The sequence below is a fragment of the Camelus dromedarius genome, chromosome 11, assembly GCF_036321535.1.
Source record: "Camelus dromedarius isolate mCamDro1 chromosome 11, mCamDro1.pat, whole genome shotgun sequence".
NCBI lineage: Eukaryota > Metazoa > Chordata > Mammalia > Artiodactyla > Camelidae > Camelus > Camelus dromedarius.
Window position 1 is genome coordinate 7,194,704 of NC_087446.1, and position 15,713 is coordinate 7,210,416.

General features: G+C 45.1%; 1 protein-coding gene across 5 annotated transcripts in view; it reads right to left on the bottom strand.

Moving 5' to 3' along the window:
• SGSM3 (small G protein signaling modulator 3) overlaps positions 1-15,713 on the bottom strand; it is a 33,271-nt gene that overhangs the window by 6,049 nt on the left and 11,509 nt on the right. The window contains exons 1-6 of one of the 5 annotated variants that reach the window (XM_064491422.1): positions 8,589-8,607; positions 3,047-3,166; positions 2,450-2,535; positions 1,943-2,009; positions 383-588; positions 202-309 (exon numbers count right to left, since the gene is read on the bottom strand). In XM_064491422.1, the coding sequence (XP_064347492.1) occupies positions 202-309; positions 383-588; positions 1,943-2,009; positions 2,450-2,535; positions 3,047-3,053 (474 nt within the window). In that variant the 5' untranslated portion in view covers positions 3,054-3,166; positions 8,589-8,607. Of the gene's footprint in view, positions 1-201; positions 310-382; positions 589-924; positions 1,021-1,942; positions 2,010-2,449; positions 2,536-3,046; positions 3,167-8,588; positions 8,608-15,713 lie in introns of those variants that run through there. The other 4 variants (XM_031463321.2, XM_031463323.2, XM_064491423.1 and 1 more) reach the window with 4 other exon arrangements.

Sequence of the window (15,713 nt, forward strand, 5' to 3'; positions counted from 1 at the left end):
CTGTGGGTGAAAGGGCTGTCTCGGGCTGCCCGAAGGCTGCCGTGCTCGCCCGGCCACCCCTGCCAAGGAGAGACCCACCAGGGCGGGCCCAGTAACCCCAGCAGATCCCCCTCCCACAGGCACAGTTCATGGCCAGAGGGCACTCCCTGAAGGGCGCTCCTCATCCCACCCCCACCCCCGTGCCTGTCACCCCGGCCTCACCTGTTTGGCAGCAATAGTCTCATCATTGGAGCTGTTCTTTACAATCTCTCGGTAGGACAGCTCAGAATTCCTCTTCTTCTGCAGGGCCCCTGAGAGCCGCATCCACAGCTGAGGGGGGCGTGAGCACTCAGCCCCCAGGGGCACCGGAACCTCCCAGCCCCAGTGGGTCCCTCTGCCTCACCTGCGGCCTCATGCTGTGTGGGACACCGGCCAGCACCAGGGAGCGCAGCTTCTCCGAGCGGGGCAGGGAGACGGCAATCTTGTCCCAGGTGAGGTCCCCCACGTCGTGGTTGTGGGTGAACTCCAGGTGGGCCTGCCACCGCAGCCTCTGCGGCGGGTCCTCCATCAGAGCGGCTGGCAGCCTGCCGGAGCGGGGGCCAGCGCCATCTGCAGGGGAGGAAGGAAGCCACCCCGTCTGTTTCCAGGAGCATCGGCCCCGGCCCAGGGCCGGATCTCACCACCCACACCCAGGGCCGCCTTTCCAGTCGGCCTCCAGAAGTGCCCGGGTGCCCGCGGACGGGGCTCTCCTGCCCCACAGCCTCCACGGCACTACTGCCCCACAGGGCAGCACCCTGACCTATCCCGGAGTCGCAGCCTCAGCCTCCACTTTCTAAAACTTCACCTTCAGTGAATTCACATCAAGTGCACAAATTTTAAGTGCATTGAGTATCAACAAACATTTAAACACTGTTCCCATCAAGACACAGAATATTTCCGTCATACTAGAAAGTTCCCTGTGTTCCTCTCAGGCCCAGCTTTTAACTTCCAAATATCTGCCTGCAAAGCAGAGAATGAGGAAGACCTGGCAGAACTGGAAATATGAGCAACCTGAACATGACTGGTTTCAGCCAGTTAACACCTTCTGGTTGGTGACTGGCTCCCCTGGCTTCAGGCAGACGCCCCTCCCACAGCCCCCTCAGGAGCCCACAGGCGCCGCTGTGGTAGAAGACAGTGGTAATGGCCTTGGGGCCCACGTAGAGAAGAGAGGTTATAAAAACATGATGACAGATTCATTAAAATGGGACAGTGTGCAGCCACTGAAAAATATGCTTTTAAAGAGGTCTTAACTGACATTTGACAAAATGCTCATGGTATATGTTAAGAAATAAAAGAGCAATATAGAAACATACATATACCACATACACCATAGACATGTTTTTACACTGCTCTTAGATCTCTTAACATTGTACAATATTATGATACAATCTTCCACATGGAAACACACACAGTCAGGAAAGAACACTCTGAAATGTCTGCAGTTATCTTCAGGCTGCAGGATTATAGGTTAATCTGGGGGCGGGTTGTTTTTTGTTTTTTTTTAAATTTTTCTTTTTTGGGGGTTGGGGAGGTAATTAGGTTTATTTATTTATTTATGTTTAGAGGAGGCGCTGGGGATTGAACCCAGGACCTCGTGCATGCTAAGCACGTGCTCTACCACTGAGCTGTACCCTCCCCACTAGGTTAATGTGTTTTAATCTTTATATTCTGATGTAGTTTTCAAATTCTCTACAATGAACATTACTGCTTTTATTATCATATGAAGATCAATAAAATTAATCTTAAAACCCCCAGAGGACTCCATATACTGAGAACAGCATCACCATCAGATGCAGCTCCGTCCTTGACTCTGGAACATCGGGTGAAACAGCCGGAGCCCGAGGTCACAGCAGGGTCATGAGTTGCTGCGGCTGGTCCTCCCCAAGGACATGGGCAAGGCTCCACGCGAGGGGCTCAATCTCACCTTCCTTGTCGACCCGGAAACCGAACTCATCGTAGCAGAACTCTGGCTGCTCCGCTGCCTCCTCCTTCTAGACCCAGGAGTAAGGAGAGTCAGCCTGGGACCCCCAACCCCGCTGCCGCCACCCGGCCCCCACAACTCAGACCAAGGGGTGCCCTTCCCTGGAGCCCCTGCAGTTGTCACTCAGCTACAGGGGTCATGACCCTCTCGAACTCTCCACACATCTTCCCTGTTTTCCTCAGAGGTCAAAGATAAGATCAAGTCAAGAAAAGTGTGTCTCATTTATTTCTGAGTCCCCATAATACTGAGGGCAGAGCACCATACTTTGCATCCAGCCTAAAGCCTGATTCACATAGGACACGGAGCTAACACTGTCCTTGATGGGGCCTCCAGTTCTGTGTGCGAACGGTGCAGTGACCCACCCACCAGGAAGCCTGTGGGTGGCAGGTTCCCTTGGGGACCATGGCTTGGGGGCAGAGCCGCTGGTGCCTGGCTGGCCAGCTGCTGTACCTGCGTGTATTTGGCCAGGATCTCCTGGGGCCACATGCTCGGGGTCAGGGCTGAGAAGGGGCCACTGGCAGAAGGTACGTGGCTTCCTAAAACCAAGGAGGGTCAGGAATACAAGATGAAAAAAACGCAGAGCATTCAGAGAGGGAATTCAGACTGGGATATCCCTGCTCCCCTGTCCCACCCCCCAGAGCACCAGCATTAAAGGGACTGGACCATCTAAAGTCCAATGGATAGGGAGGGTGAGAAACCTAGAAATGTGCAAATTTCTGGAGGAAGGAAAAGAAAACCAGCAGCGTGTTAGTTACAAGACAACCAAACTTCATGTCCTTGCCTCTTCTTCCACCTGCAAGTGAGAATTTGCAGGCTGGAGGGAGAGGACAGGGATTCGGGAAAACTGAGAAGAGAGCTGTAGTAACTCCCAGATGCCCGTCAGAAGGCTTCCTCCTTCCCCCACCTCCTGCCTGGTCCATGTGACCCAAGAAGGTCCATGAAAAACAAGCCTGCTTCCCCCAACACCGGGTGGGTCCTCCTGGGTAAGGCCCCCCTACCCCCTAGAGAGCCTGTCACCCCATTTCCAAGCTGGCCCCTGCCTCCCACCTGACATCGTGCGGAGAGGCAAGGCAAGCCTTCTGGAGATCCAGGCTTGAGAGTTTTCCTATCCTAATATCTTACAGCCGGAAGTCTCCTTAAGCTTCATCTGGTCCAGAAACATCTGTCCTGGTAGGAGAGCAAAGGAGAAAGTCATCTAAAGCAGCTGCTCTACTGGGAGTCCTTTCCACCCCTGACTCGGATCTGCTGGCCCAGAGGCAGTGGGGAGGTGAGTCCTGGCCTCTGTTTAACAGGAAAGGAAAAGTCACACTTGAAAGAAAAAGTCTCCTATTTTGAACATTTCATCCGAGAGAAGATATACTTTGAAGAAGCTACAAAACTGATATTCTCAACAGCTCTGTGAGCCAAGCAGAATGTCTGCTCAGTTCCCGTACCATTAAGGAAGGAGAGAATCATACAGACTTCCTGATACTCTATGCTCAGACAAATGTTTCCTAAAAAAGAAAACAAAATCCAGCCACCACCAAAACCCCTGTGAATAGGTTCCTCCGAGCCAGAATCTTCGAGGAACCATTTAGATGGAACACATCTTGGCTTCTGAGTTGATACCTCTACTCATCCGACCCTGGCATTTCCAGTCCCAAGAGGATGCATACTGACGATTCTGTTTCAATGCGATGTCCAGAAGGGGCAAATCCAGACACAGAGAGCAGGCCAGCAAGGGCTGGGGGAGGGGGCAGGCAGGGGGACTGCTGATGGGTACAGGGTTCTATCTGCAGAGATGAAAAATGTTCTGGAATTGGACAGTGGCGATAGTTGCACAACAGTATGAATACTAAAACCACTGAATTGTATACATTAAAAATAGTGAACTTTATAGCATGTGAATTATATCTCGATTTAAAAAAGTAAGAGAAAGCCATCAATCAACTGAGGCGTCATCACTCGGGGCGTCCTCTAACTTCCTATTTCTAACTTGCTCCTGTTTGAACTAGAAAGAACCTATTATCACCCATTTGAACTTCAACAGAAATGCAGTTTGGGGGGCAGCTTTCTCTGTCTTTTTCTGAATACGAAGCCTTTTACTTCTAACCATGCAACAAAAGGCGTTGATCCCATGAAATAAATGGAAGGTAACAGTACAGAGATGTGGTTGCAATACTTCAGCATCAGCTGCCTTCTAGTTTTTGGAATCATATTCACTAGACCTAGAGCTCCCCCTGCCATTTTTCAGATGATGGGAGCCAGAGGGGACAGCTGTCAGCCTGGTCCACAGCAGCCCCTCGTCTTCTCCATGCTGTCTGCCACAGAATTCTGCTGTAGGGAATTCTGGGTGAATGGAAGGGTCAAGGGAGTGAGAAAGAAACAAAAAAGGAAAATCAAACAACCACCTTGAGGGCCCTATGAGAAAACATCACCCTATGGGCCCTTCATTCCAGCATATGTTGAAAAACAGGCACATGAAAAAAAATCTCTTTAAAGATACACTTGCAAATTTGGGGCCAAGACAGCTCAGCTGGGTCACTAACCTCCACTCCCGCCCCCAGACACACCCTGACCTGGCCAAGGGTGGGCTAAATGCCTATCATAGTGGTTTTGGTGCCCAACTGGGAGGGAGCCCTCCTGCTTCTAGACAAGCCCTGCTTACAAACAGATGGCAGAACCCACTTCCCTAACAGGCCAGCCATCCCAGGCTTGTCTGATCTGCGTGAGGAAGACACAATGTCTATCTTCAGTATAACAGGTATGCGGGGCCTGGTCTGAAGCAGGAGTTTGTGCTGGATGGAGATTACATATTTTCACATCAAGGGGACTGAGCTAGAAGTTCTTAAAGTCACGTCATCATTCGATTCTCACAACACACCCTGAAGCAGGTATCTCTATTCCTCACACTCGAGAAAACAAGTCTAGAAGAGACCCATAGACAGCTTTCCCAATGGATCCCCACAACAGTACCCCCACCCCACCCGGCTCCCCAGTGCCCCCAGTGAGAAGACGTCAGGCAGCCACCAGCTCAACGGTGCTGGGGCACCCGGTGCTCAGCCGTGCCAGCCGCTGGCCCGGGCCCCGGGGGGCTCACTGCTGCACACCAGCCCTAGGGGGGCGTGGCTCTGAGCTCAGCCCCTGCGCCCGCTCTGCAGAGGCCCGACGGCGCCACGGTTAAAGTGAAGACCTCGCCAGTGGGACAGATGTGGATTCAATTCCCAGCTCTGCTGCTTCCTGCTAGTTACAGCCTGGGGCATGTTCACGCCACCTCTCTGAATCTGTTTTCTTCTCCACAGAGCAGAGTAACAGTACCGATATCCTACAGTGGCTGTGAGGATTAAGGGAGACCCCCAGCACACTGACACCCGACACATACTCAGGAAGCATCAGGCAGTTAGTAGGAGTCCTAACAATTTCCAGAACGTGACTGTTAGTACCTGGGCCGTCTACACCCAGGTTGCTGAAGGCCATACGCTATTGCTGATATTCATCCATTACAACCTATGGACACAATAATTTCGTACAGTTCAGTGTAACATGTGCCAGCTGAGATCACCAGAAGGACTCATCCCTGAGGCCTCAGAGGCATGACTGGGTTGTTTCTTCCAGAAGGGAGCAGGTGTTGTGTGTAGTGGAAGAGCTGTCCCTGGCTGTGCAGGACCGAGGGGGCTGGGAAGGTGATTCTCAGTAAGCAGCTCCCCTTCCTGACGTTGGCTTGCCTCCCACTCACTCACTCACAAGGTACTGAGCACCACCAGAGCCTCGTGGGGTTCTAAGGGCTGAGATGCAACAGTGAAAACCAGAAGTCCCCGCCGTTACATCACAGTAGAGAACCAAAGGTCATAAAACAGCTGTGTCAGATGGTGGCAACTGCAGCACCAGGTGAAAAGTAAAGCAGGGTAAAAGCAAGGGGCCATGGAGCTGAAGCGCTCAGGAAGCGCTGAGACAAGGTGACGTCCACAGACCCAAACAAAAGAAAGTGAGAGATCCAGTCCCGTGGCTCCAGAGGGAAGGGGGACCCAGGCAGGAGGAGCAGCAAAGGTGAAGACAAGACAGGGACACATGAGGCAGGGGGAAGCAGCAGCAAACTGAAGGGGGGCTGGGGAGGAGGAGGAAACACAGTGGGGGTCACGGAGGGCCTTAAGGTGCAGTACAGAACTGGACCTTGTTCTCGGAGGGTTGGACATCACAGGAGGGTTCTGAGCAGAGGCAAACCTGAATCTGACTTAGGATTAAAAGCTCTCTGGCTGCTGTGCAGAGTAGACTGCAGGGCAGGAGGCGGTGACGTGGTAGGAATGATGTCGGCTTTGCTACATGGGGACCGTGAGAAATGGTCAGAGTCTGGATATATTTTAAAGAGGCTCTGCAATAATATTTCATACATACATACACCACTTCTATCACCCACTGCCCCGAGTCCCCGAGTTCCCAACAGGAGCCGGATGTGATACTGCTAATCCGGGAGGACAGGTTTTTCCTGCCTCCAGTCGCCATGGAAACCTTCCTCAAAGCAGCCATCTGGGAGCCGTGGCACTGGCACCAGCAGCCCTGCTGTTGTCACAGGGGCACTGAGCGGTAGAGACTTTTGAAGAACGAGGAGAAATATACTGGAGGCAGATTAAAAGACTGACACCTTTAAGCATGTAAATTTAATTTTTAAAAATTCTTTCTAGAGCACCTCTAAGTTGGCTGCATCAATGCTGGTAAAAACCAGTTTTTGTGGTTAAAAAAAAAACTAGTTCACTCATGAATTGCTGTAGATTGTACTTTCCCTCGGGAATGGAATACCCTTAAATACTCATACTCTTAAATCCAGTAACTATTCTCTTGGAAATTTAACGAAATAATTCAATAGAAGCAAAACGGTGTGTGCATGGAAAGGTCTACTTCAGCATTATCTATACAACAAAAACATGAGAACAATTCACAGAGCAAACATTAGGGGAACTGATCAAGTCTGGGTACACTGATGCGATACGGTGTGATGCAGTCCCCTCATACTCCAGTTACGGACTTCTGCATCTGGCCAAGATGGAGTTACAAGGACTGGATTTACTTTTTGAACTTGAACCAAAAAGCCAGAAAAATATATAAAATAGTGGTTTTCAAACACTGGCTGACAGGCAACACAGGACAGCGATGCCTGAGAGAGCACAACTGAGGTGGCCCCGTGACGGGCTGTTACTGCCAGGGTTGGGGGCACTCGGGAGGGTGAGGAGCTGAGCTGAGAGCCAGAGCGGCCTGAGTCTGTAGAACAGAGAACTGGAGATGCAAGACCTGCACAGACAGAGCTCCAGAAATCTGCGGAGAGCACCCCCAAAGCTTCATGCGAAAACTGGTCAGAGCACGCCTGTAAGGAAAGCCCCCAAGGCTGGGAAGAGAACCACCTGGAAGGGACACAAGGAATAAGGTCTGAAGCTCATCCTATGGGGTCATTGTGATGTATTTTCCTTTTTGGAAATTGTGGAGTGCAATTTGCCTAACTTTTATTAAGAATTTTTGCATTTATGTTCATGAAGGATCTTTGAGCTGTTGTTTTCTTTCCTAATAATGCCCTTGTCTGGTTAGGTTTAGGATGGTATTTGCTTTGCAGAATGATTTGGGAAGTAGTCCCACCTCTTCAATTTTCAGGAAGAGTTTGTATAGAAATTGGTATTATTTCTACATTAAATGTTGAGTAACAATCACCAATGAAGTCTTCTGTGCCTGGAATTTTCTTTGTGGAAATGTTTCCAGCTATAATTTCTTTTACAGAGATATGGCTATTTAGATTATCTTTTTCTTCTCGAGTGAACTTTGGTAGTTTGTGTACTTTTAAGGAATCTGGCCTTTATCCAAGTTGTTGAATTTACTGGTAAATTGAGTCCAAAGTATGCAGAAGAAAGAAAACAATAAAGATAACAGAAATCAATAAAATGGAAAAAAAAATAGAGAAAAATCAATGAAACCAAAACCTGCTCCTTTGAAATCAATAAAATCAAACATCTATCAGTCTGAACAGGAAAAGCAAAAAGACACAGATTACCAAGACTACCAGGTATGGAAAAGGATATGGTGTATCACCACAGATCCTAGGGGCATTAAAAGGATAATAAGAGAATATTATGAACAACCTTTTGCCAGTAAGCTCTACAATACATGAAAAACAATACCATCCTGACCAAGTGGGATTTATCTTGGGAATGCAAAACTTGTTCAACATTTCAAAATCAATCAATGTAATGCAGTACATCAACAGACTAAGAAAAACTATATGACTCAATAGATGCAGAAAAAGCATCTGACAAAAGTCAACATACATTCATGATAAAAACTCTCAGCAAACTAGAAATAGAGGAAACTCCCTTAACCTAATAAAGGACATCTACAAAAATCCTAGAGTTAACATCATACTTACCATAGCAGTGCTACATACAATAGCCAAGACATGGAAACAACCTAAATGTCCATCAACAGATGACTAGATAAAGAAGTTGTGGTATATTATGCAATGGAATACTACTCAGCCATAAAAAAGAATAAAACAATGCCATTTGCAGCAACATGGATGGACCTGGAGATCGTCATTATAAGTGAAGTCAGCCAGAGAAAGAAAGAAAAATACCATAGGATATCCCTCATATGTGGAATCTAAAAAAAGAAAAAAGAAGACACTAATTAACTCATCGACAAAACAGAAACAGACTCTCAGACGTAGTTAACAATCTTATGGTTACCAGGGGAAAGGGAGTGGGAAAGGATAAATTTGGGAGCTTGAGATTTGCAAATATTAACTACTATATATAAAAATAGATAAAAAACAATTTTTTTTTCTGTATAACAGAGGGAACCATATTCAATATTTTGTAATAACCTTTAATAAAAAAGAATATGAAAACAAATATATGTATGTATATGCATGACTGGGACATTATGCTGTACACCAGAAACAGACACACTGTGACTGATTATGCTTCAATAAAAATTTTTAAAAACCCAAAAAACAAAAAATCATACTTAATGATAAATGACTGAGAGCTTTCTCCCAGACTGGGAACAAGGAAAGGAGTCAATGTAATTCCAATCCAAATCTCAGTAGGATATCTTGGAGAAACTGACAAGTTGGTTCTAAAATTTAAATGGATAGTCGAAAGAATCAGAATACTCCAAACAATTTTGAAAAAGCAGCAAGTTGGAGAATTCACAGTATCTGACTTGAATACTTACTATAAAGCTACAGTACAGGGTGACACTGATAAAAGGACAGACACAGAGACCAGTGGAGCAGAACAGGTATCCAGAAACATATTCATGTGGTCAGTTAATGTTATAAATTGAGTTGCGTCCCCCCAGAAAGACATGTTGAAGTCTCAACCCCCAGTACCTCAGAATGTGACCTTATTTGGAAACTGGGTCTTTGCTGATTTAACTAACTTAAGATGACATCATTAAGGAGAGCCCCAATTCAGTATGACCGGTGTCCTTATAAAAAGGGGAAATTTGAACGCGGACGTATATACAGGGAAGGCGATGTAAAGAGCCAGCAGAACACCCCGTGAGGCCGAGGAATGACTGCAGCCACCAGAGCTGGAAGAAGCAAGGAGGGATCCTTCCCCTACAGGTTTCAGAGTGAGCACGGCCCTGCCGACACCTTGATTTCAGATTTCTTGCCTCCAAAGCGGTGAGATAATATTTTGTTGAAATACAATTAATTTTCAACAAAAATACAAAGGCAACTCAATGGAGAAAGGATAGTCTTTTCAACAAATGTTCGTAGAAAAATCGGACAGCCGTATGCAAAAAGTGAACCTTAATCCATATCTCACACCATATACAAAAACTAACTCAAAATGAATCATAGACCCAAATGTAAAACCTAACACTACAGAACTTATAGAAGAAAACATGTTTGTGACCTTGGTAAGCAAAGATTTCTTAGATATTATACTAAATGCATGATCTATAAAAGAAAGAATTTGATAAATTAGACTTTATCGGAATCCACAGATGGTAGAAAATATGTTCAAATCACACATCTGATAAAGGACATGTATCCAGAATATAAGGAATTCTCAAAACTCAGTAAGCTGGAAAGAAACAATCCAAAAAAATGGACAAACAGAAAGGAGCCAGATAACTGGAACACAGTGGACAAGGGGGACAATGTAAGAAGAAACTGGAGAGGCAGAGGAACCCAGATCGCCAAGGGACTGTGGCCACAGTGAAGGAGTTAGATTTTAAGGACAATGGGAATCCATAAAAGGATCCTAAACATGACAGTTGCATGAACTAACATAATGCTTTCTTGTTTGTGTTTTTTTTTTTTTAATGGAGGTACTGGGGATTGAACCCAGGACCTCAAGCATGCTAAGCATGTGCTTTGCCACTAAGCTATACCCCACCCCATGTATGTTTTTTAAAAATCACTTTGGCTGCTGTTCGGCAAAGGGCTTGTGGAGAGACAAGAGCGGGTGCAGTGAGACAAGTGTGGAAGGACAAGCTCCAGGAAAGAGGTGATGGGGTGCAAGACTGAAGTGGTGACCGTGGGGGTGGGGATGAAGAGGAGTGAATGGATTCAAGATATAACCAGAGGTAGAACCAACAGCTTTGCTTCTAGGCTGGATGTGGGAAAGGAGGAAAGGGAGCCACCCAAAGCCAGGCCCAGGTTTCCAGTCTGAACGCCCAGGTTTACGATGATGCCATTCACTAACGGGGGGGACAGTGGAAAAGAAACAGTTTGCGGGAGGAGGGAACAAACAGTCGTAGGATAACTAAATGTTTCTTAGAAATCCAATTGGAGATGTGAAGCAGGTGACTGGATACACAAATTTACGTCTCCAAGGAGATGTAAGAACTAGAGACATAAATTTAGGAATCTCTGGTTCATCTAGCCAACCTACAAATTTTTTTTGAGTAACTACTATGCACCAAACACTGTTCCATGTGCAAAGGATAAAGCAGTAAAACAAGACCAAGTTCTTGGTCTTGTAAAACTTCAGTTTCCTCATCTGTAAAATGATAACAAATGAGAAAATGTAAATATAATACAAAGCACATGTATGTGCTTAATAATGCCAGCTATTAATATTAGTGACAGAAAACAGACAAAAAATAACCAACTAAATGAATAATTTCAGAGTAATCATAAAACTATGAAAAAATAACAGAATTACAGGTTATAAAGTGACAAAGTAACAGGTAAGGGCAGGAGGCCATTTTTGATAGGTGGTCAGCGAAGGCCTCTCTGAGGAGATGACATTTCAGCTGACACCAGAATGATGAGACGGAATCAGCTCGGCAAAGACCTAGAAGGGCAGCCCAAACAGACAAAATGGCTCGTGTGACGGCCTTCAGGAACACAAGTATTATTACACTGGAGAAATAAGACAAGTGTGCTTGAGAGAGAGCCATGACGGGAAAGCAGCAGAGATCACTGGAAAGGCAGGCAGGACCTTCTACTCACGGTAAAGACTCTGGGTTTTATTTTAATGGGAAGCCACTGGAGAGCTCTGAGCACGGGCATGACATGGCCTGTCTCAGGTTTCTAAAGAAATCACATTGGCTGCTTTGAGGAAAATGAACTGCAGAAGGGCAATGAGTGGAAACTACAGTTGTCCAGGTGAGAGACACGTTGGACTAAAATCACTGAGATGATGAGAAGTAACTAGATTCTGGACATACTTTGGAGGTGCAGAGGTAGACAATGGAAAGAACTGAGATGTCACCTAGGTTTTTGACCTGAGCAAATGTGCGGGTCCCATTAACCAAGATGAGGGGAGCCTGGGGTAGAGCAGGCTTCAGGGTTAGCAAGAAAGCAGGTCAGCAAGCTGCTCTGGCCGTGTTCAGTGGGGATGCCTACTAGACGGCTAAGTGGAGAAGTCAAGTAGACAACTGTATATGTGAATACAGAGTCCACAGCGGTCAGCACTGGAGCTGTGAATGTGGGACTCACCAGGGCTAGATGTCACGGCCTGGAAGAGAACGCAGAACAGGGGGCCTAGGACCCAATCCTGGAACATTCCCACATTTAGAAGTCAGGCAGAAAAAGACACAGAAAATAAAAGTGCTGGGGAGGGTACAGCTCAGTGGTAGAGCGTGTGCTTAGCATGCACAAAGTCCTGGGTTCAATCCCCAGTACCTCCATTAAATTAAATTAATTAATTAATTAAACAAACTAATTACCTCCCCCCCCGAAAAAATTTTTTTCAGTCTGAAGAGTGAGCAGTGAAGAGGAAGGAACACTAAGCAGTGCGTGCTGCCGTGGAAACTAAGAGAAGAAAGCATTCCCAGGAGGAGGAGATCAGCAGTGTCACATGCTACTTAGAGGTCAAGTAAAATGAGGACAGAGACCTGGTCACTGGTTCGGCAAACTGGACGATGGCGGTGTTACCAACAAGAGCTCTAATTTTTAATGATGAGGGTGCAAGTCCAACTGGAGGAGGTTGAAGAGAGAACAGAAGAAAAGTGGAGTCATCAGCATGAAGACAGTATGTGATTTCAGCCATTTAAAGTGATACAGTACATACATGCTGAAGGCAATATAAAAATGAATATGGCTGTGTTAAGTAGTAGGAGTACGGAGTTTATTTGTCTTGATTTTAAATGTTCTCTTTTTTGGAAAAGTACAAAGGTATTGTGTTTAAAAATAATTTTACCACATAAAAATTTGACACAAATGTTCACAGCATTATTTATAATAGTCCAACAGTGAAAACAATCCAAATGTCCATCAAGTGATGAATGGATACACAAAATGTGAGCATCCACACAATGGAATATTATTCAGCCATAAGAAGGAGTGAAGTACTGACACACGTGCCAACACAATGAACCCTGAAAACCGTATGCTCAGTGAAAGAAGCCAGTCACAAAAGACCACATCATCTGTAATTGTTTATATAAAATGTCCAGAACAGGCAAGTCCATCGAGGCAGAAAGTAAATTAGTGGTTGCCAAGGGGCTGGAAGGAGGGGTGAGATGGGGAACTACTGCCTAAGTGGGTATGGCATTTCTTTTTGGGTGATGAAAATGTTCTGGCATTAGTGGCGATGGTTGCACAAAGTGAATATACTGAAAACTTCTAAATTTTTAAAGGGTGACTTTTACGATACATAAATCATATCTCAACTTTTAAAATCACAGTTTAAGTACAGAACACTAGGAATAAGAATGTGTCCTGGGTTTTCTGAGGTCCACAAACGACACCTGAACTTGCAACAGCTCTGCAGTCTCTCCATCTCTTGCTCTCTCACTCAGAACTACTACCTACCACCTCAAAAATACATCTCTTCGGGGATTTAATGTTTATATAAAGCCAAAGAAAGCAAAAGTAAAAAAAAAAAAAAAAGGTGCAAACTATTAGAGGTAGCTCATCTATAACTGTGAAAAGGGCCCCTTTCTCCCTCATTTGTAACTAACACTTTACTAACACTGCTCAGCGTGAATTTGACATCTCAGCAGCTGTGAAGTTGGGAACTCTCTAAGATGCTAAACAGTAAAGTCTGTCATTTTTCAAGTTCCTGTAACAAGATCCCCCCTAATAGTCTAAGTAATCACCGGAAAAAGAACTGACAACTTTGAAACCAGGTTTCCAAGCCTTTTTTTTTTTTTTTTTTTAAGGCAAACAAAATCTCCAGGTGTCTGACTTCACATGGGGTTTAAGGTGCTTTCCCGTACACTGAAGTGAAATACTTTCCCCAAAGCAAAAACCGCTAAAAGCAGTTTAAAGGAAAAGAGATGCTTACAAACCAGGAGACCACAAAAGTACATCAATTTGCAAGACAGGCTCCAAGGGGAGAAATGCTATTTCCGAATCTACTTTTACAGAAATGCCTCCCTGTCCCTTGAGTTTTCTCCACAGCCCCGGCACTCACTTGGTCCCCAGCCACAACCCAGGGTCAGGGAGGACCCTGGCTGTCAGAGCCCGAGGCCCAGGAGTGCTTCCGCCCGGCACTCTGGGCACTCCGCCCAAGACCGTTCTTTTCCAGATGCAAACACTAAGGACAGACTTAAGACGCAGCAGGGTAAGTGCAGGCTACAGGTGAGCAGAGAATCTCTGGAGTATAAACAGTCACTGGGTTTATCATGGGAAGGGTAGTCGGGGACTCTCCTCTGAGTTTTGTAATTACACTAACACGACAACATTAATGGAAATCAAAAAATTTTTAAATTCTACCACCAGTTTGCCACCTCAATAAAACATTTTCTTCTTTCCTGTGCTCTCTTTTGGTTTTTCTCTACCTACAAACACAGTTCTTATATTTTAGATTTTAAAATATTTTTCTCTACTGAACATTAAATTATCAGTATTTTCCCCAGGTATTATATAATTTTATAACCATATGTTCTACGATTTACTTGCAGTTTGCTGATACAACATTTAAGCACCTAATGGCAATTTTTGCAATAAAAACAGTGCTGCGAGGAACTTTCCCTTTGAAGATTTTTCAAATGAAGTTAACACATCTGTCTTGTTTGGGAGAGGATATGGATTTTAAAAATCTGTCTTTTCTACTTTATGGTGTCAGATTTGTAAGCAGAAATCAAAGAATAAGAATAGGTTAATAACAAATTACTGATGTCAGAGTTTAATATGATGCCACTGGAAGCAAGGTAATTAAATTAAGGTTAAATAGGTTAATGTTAATGACCCCTAAAGTGAACCTAAAATTTTATATTATTATAATTCTAGCACAGTGTAAAATTATATTTTAACAGTTGGCTCTAGAATACTTCCCAGAGAGGGTGTTTATCCTTGTTTGGGAAAATATTTGATAAAGGTGGAAGGTAAACCTTGAAGCCATAGATTAGGAAAAATAGGAGAGACGTATCAATCACCTAGCAAAGGAAATTAGCTAAAATTTGGAGGTAGAGGAGAACAGAAAATAGCGGTGGCCTGGACTACAGAGGTGAAGGGAAGTCCAAAGACAGGTGAGGAGCTGCATCCTACAGGACAAAGTGACTCATGAGACATTAACACGCTGCGTGTCTGGGAGGGGGAGGACCAAACCCCTCTTAAGGAAAGGACAACCCCAAACCCAATTTAAGTTGCTATGTTGCAACGGAAAATCGCTTTGTGGTCCGCACCTTCGGTAAAGCTTGCTCTGCTCCTAAGAGCCTGAGTGCGGTTTGAGGGAAAAATCAAATAAAGGTTTGAAAGCAAGGATAATAATTCCTACTTTATGGGTTGTTACGAGGATTAAATGAGTTAAATTTTTAAAATGTTGGCCTTCTCACATAGTGTGGGATATAGGGCTTGTGTCCATTTTATTGAAATTTCAAGATAAGGATATCAGCTGATTATGTAATGCAAGTTTTATCAGCTTACCTTATTTCCTTATTAAGGCATATAAAATAAATACTTTTTAAAAATACAAGCTACACTTCAGCAATACCACGGGGTTTAGTTCCCTGACAGATACTATTCCCTCTCCCTTAAATAATCTCCATCAGTGGTTCTCAAACTGTAGAGTGTATCAGAATCACCTGGAGGGCTTCTTAAACCCCAGACAGCTGAGGCCCACACCCAGAATTTCTGATTCTGTAGGTCTGAATAGGGCTTGAGAATGTGCCTTTCGTTTAAGGGAACACACTTTAAGAACCACTGATCTGAAGCTCAGATATGACCTCCTCTATCGTCTTCCCTTCCACCTTCCAAGTTCCCTCCCTCCCTTCTCTGACAGAATTAATCACTGTACAACTCCTAGTGTTCATACTACAGGTGAGTCGTGATTTGCGGCCATGCACATCT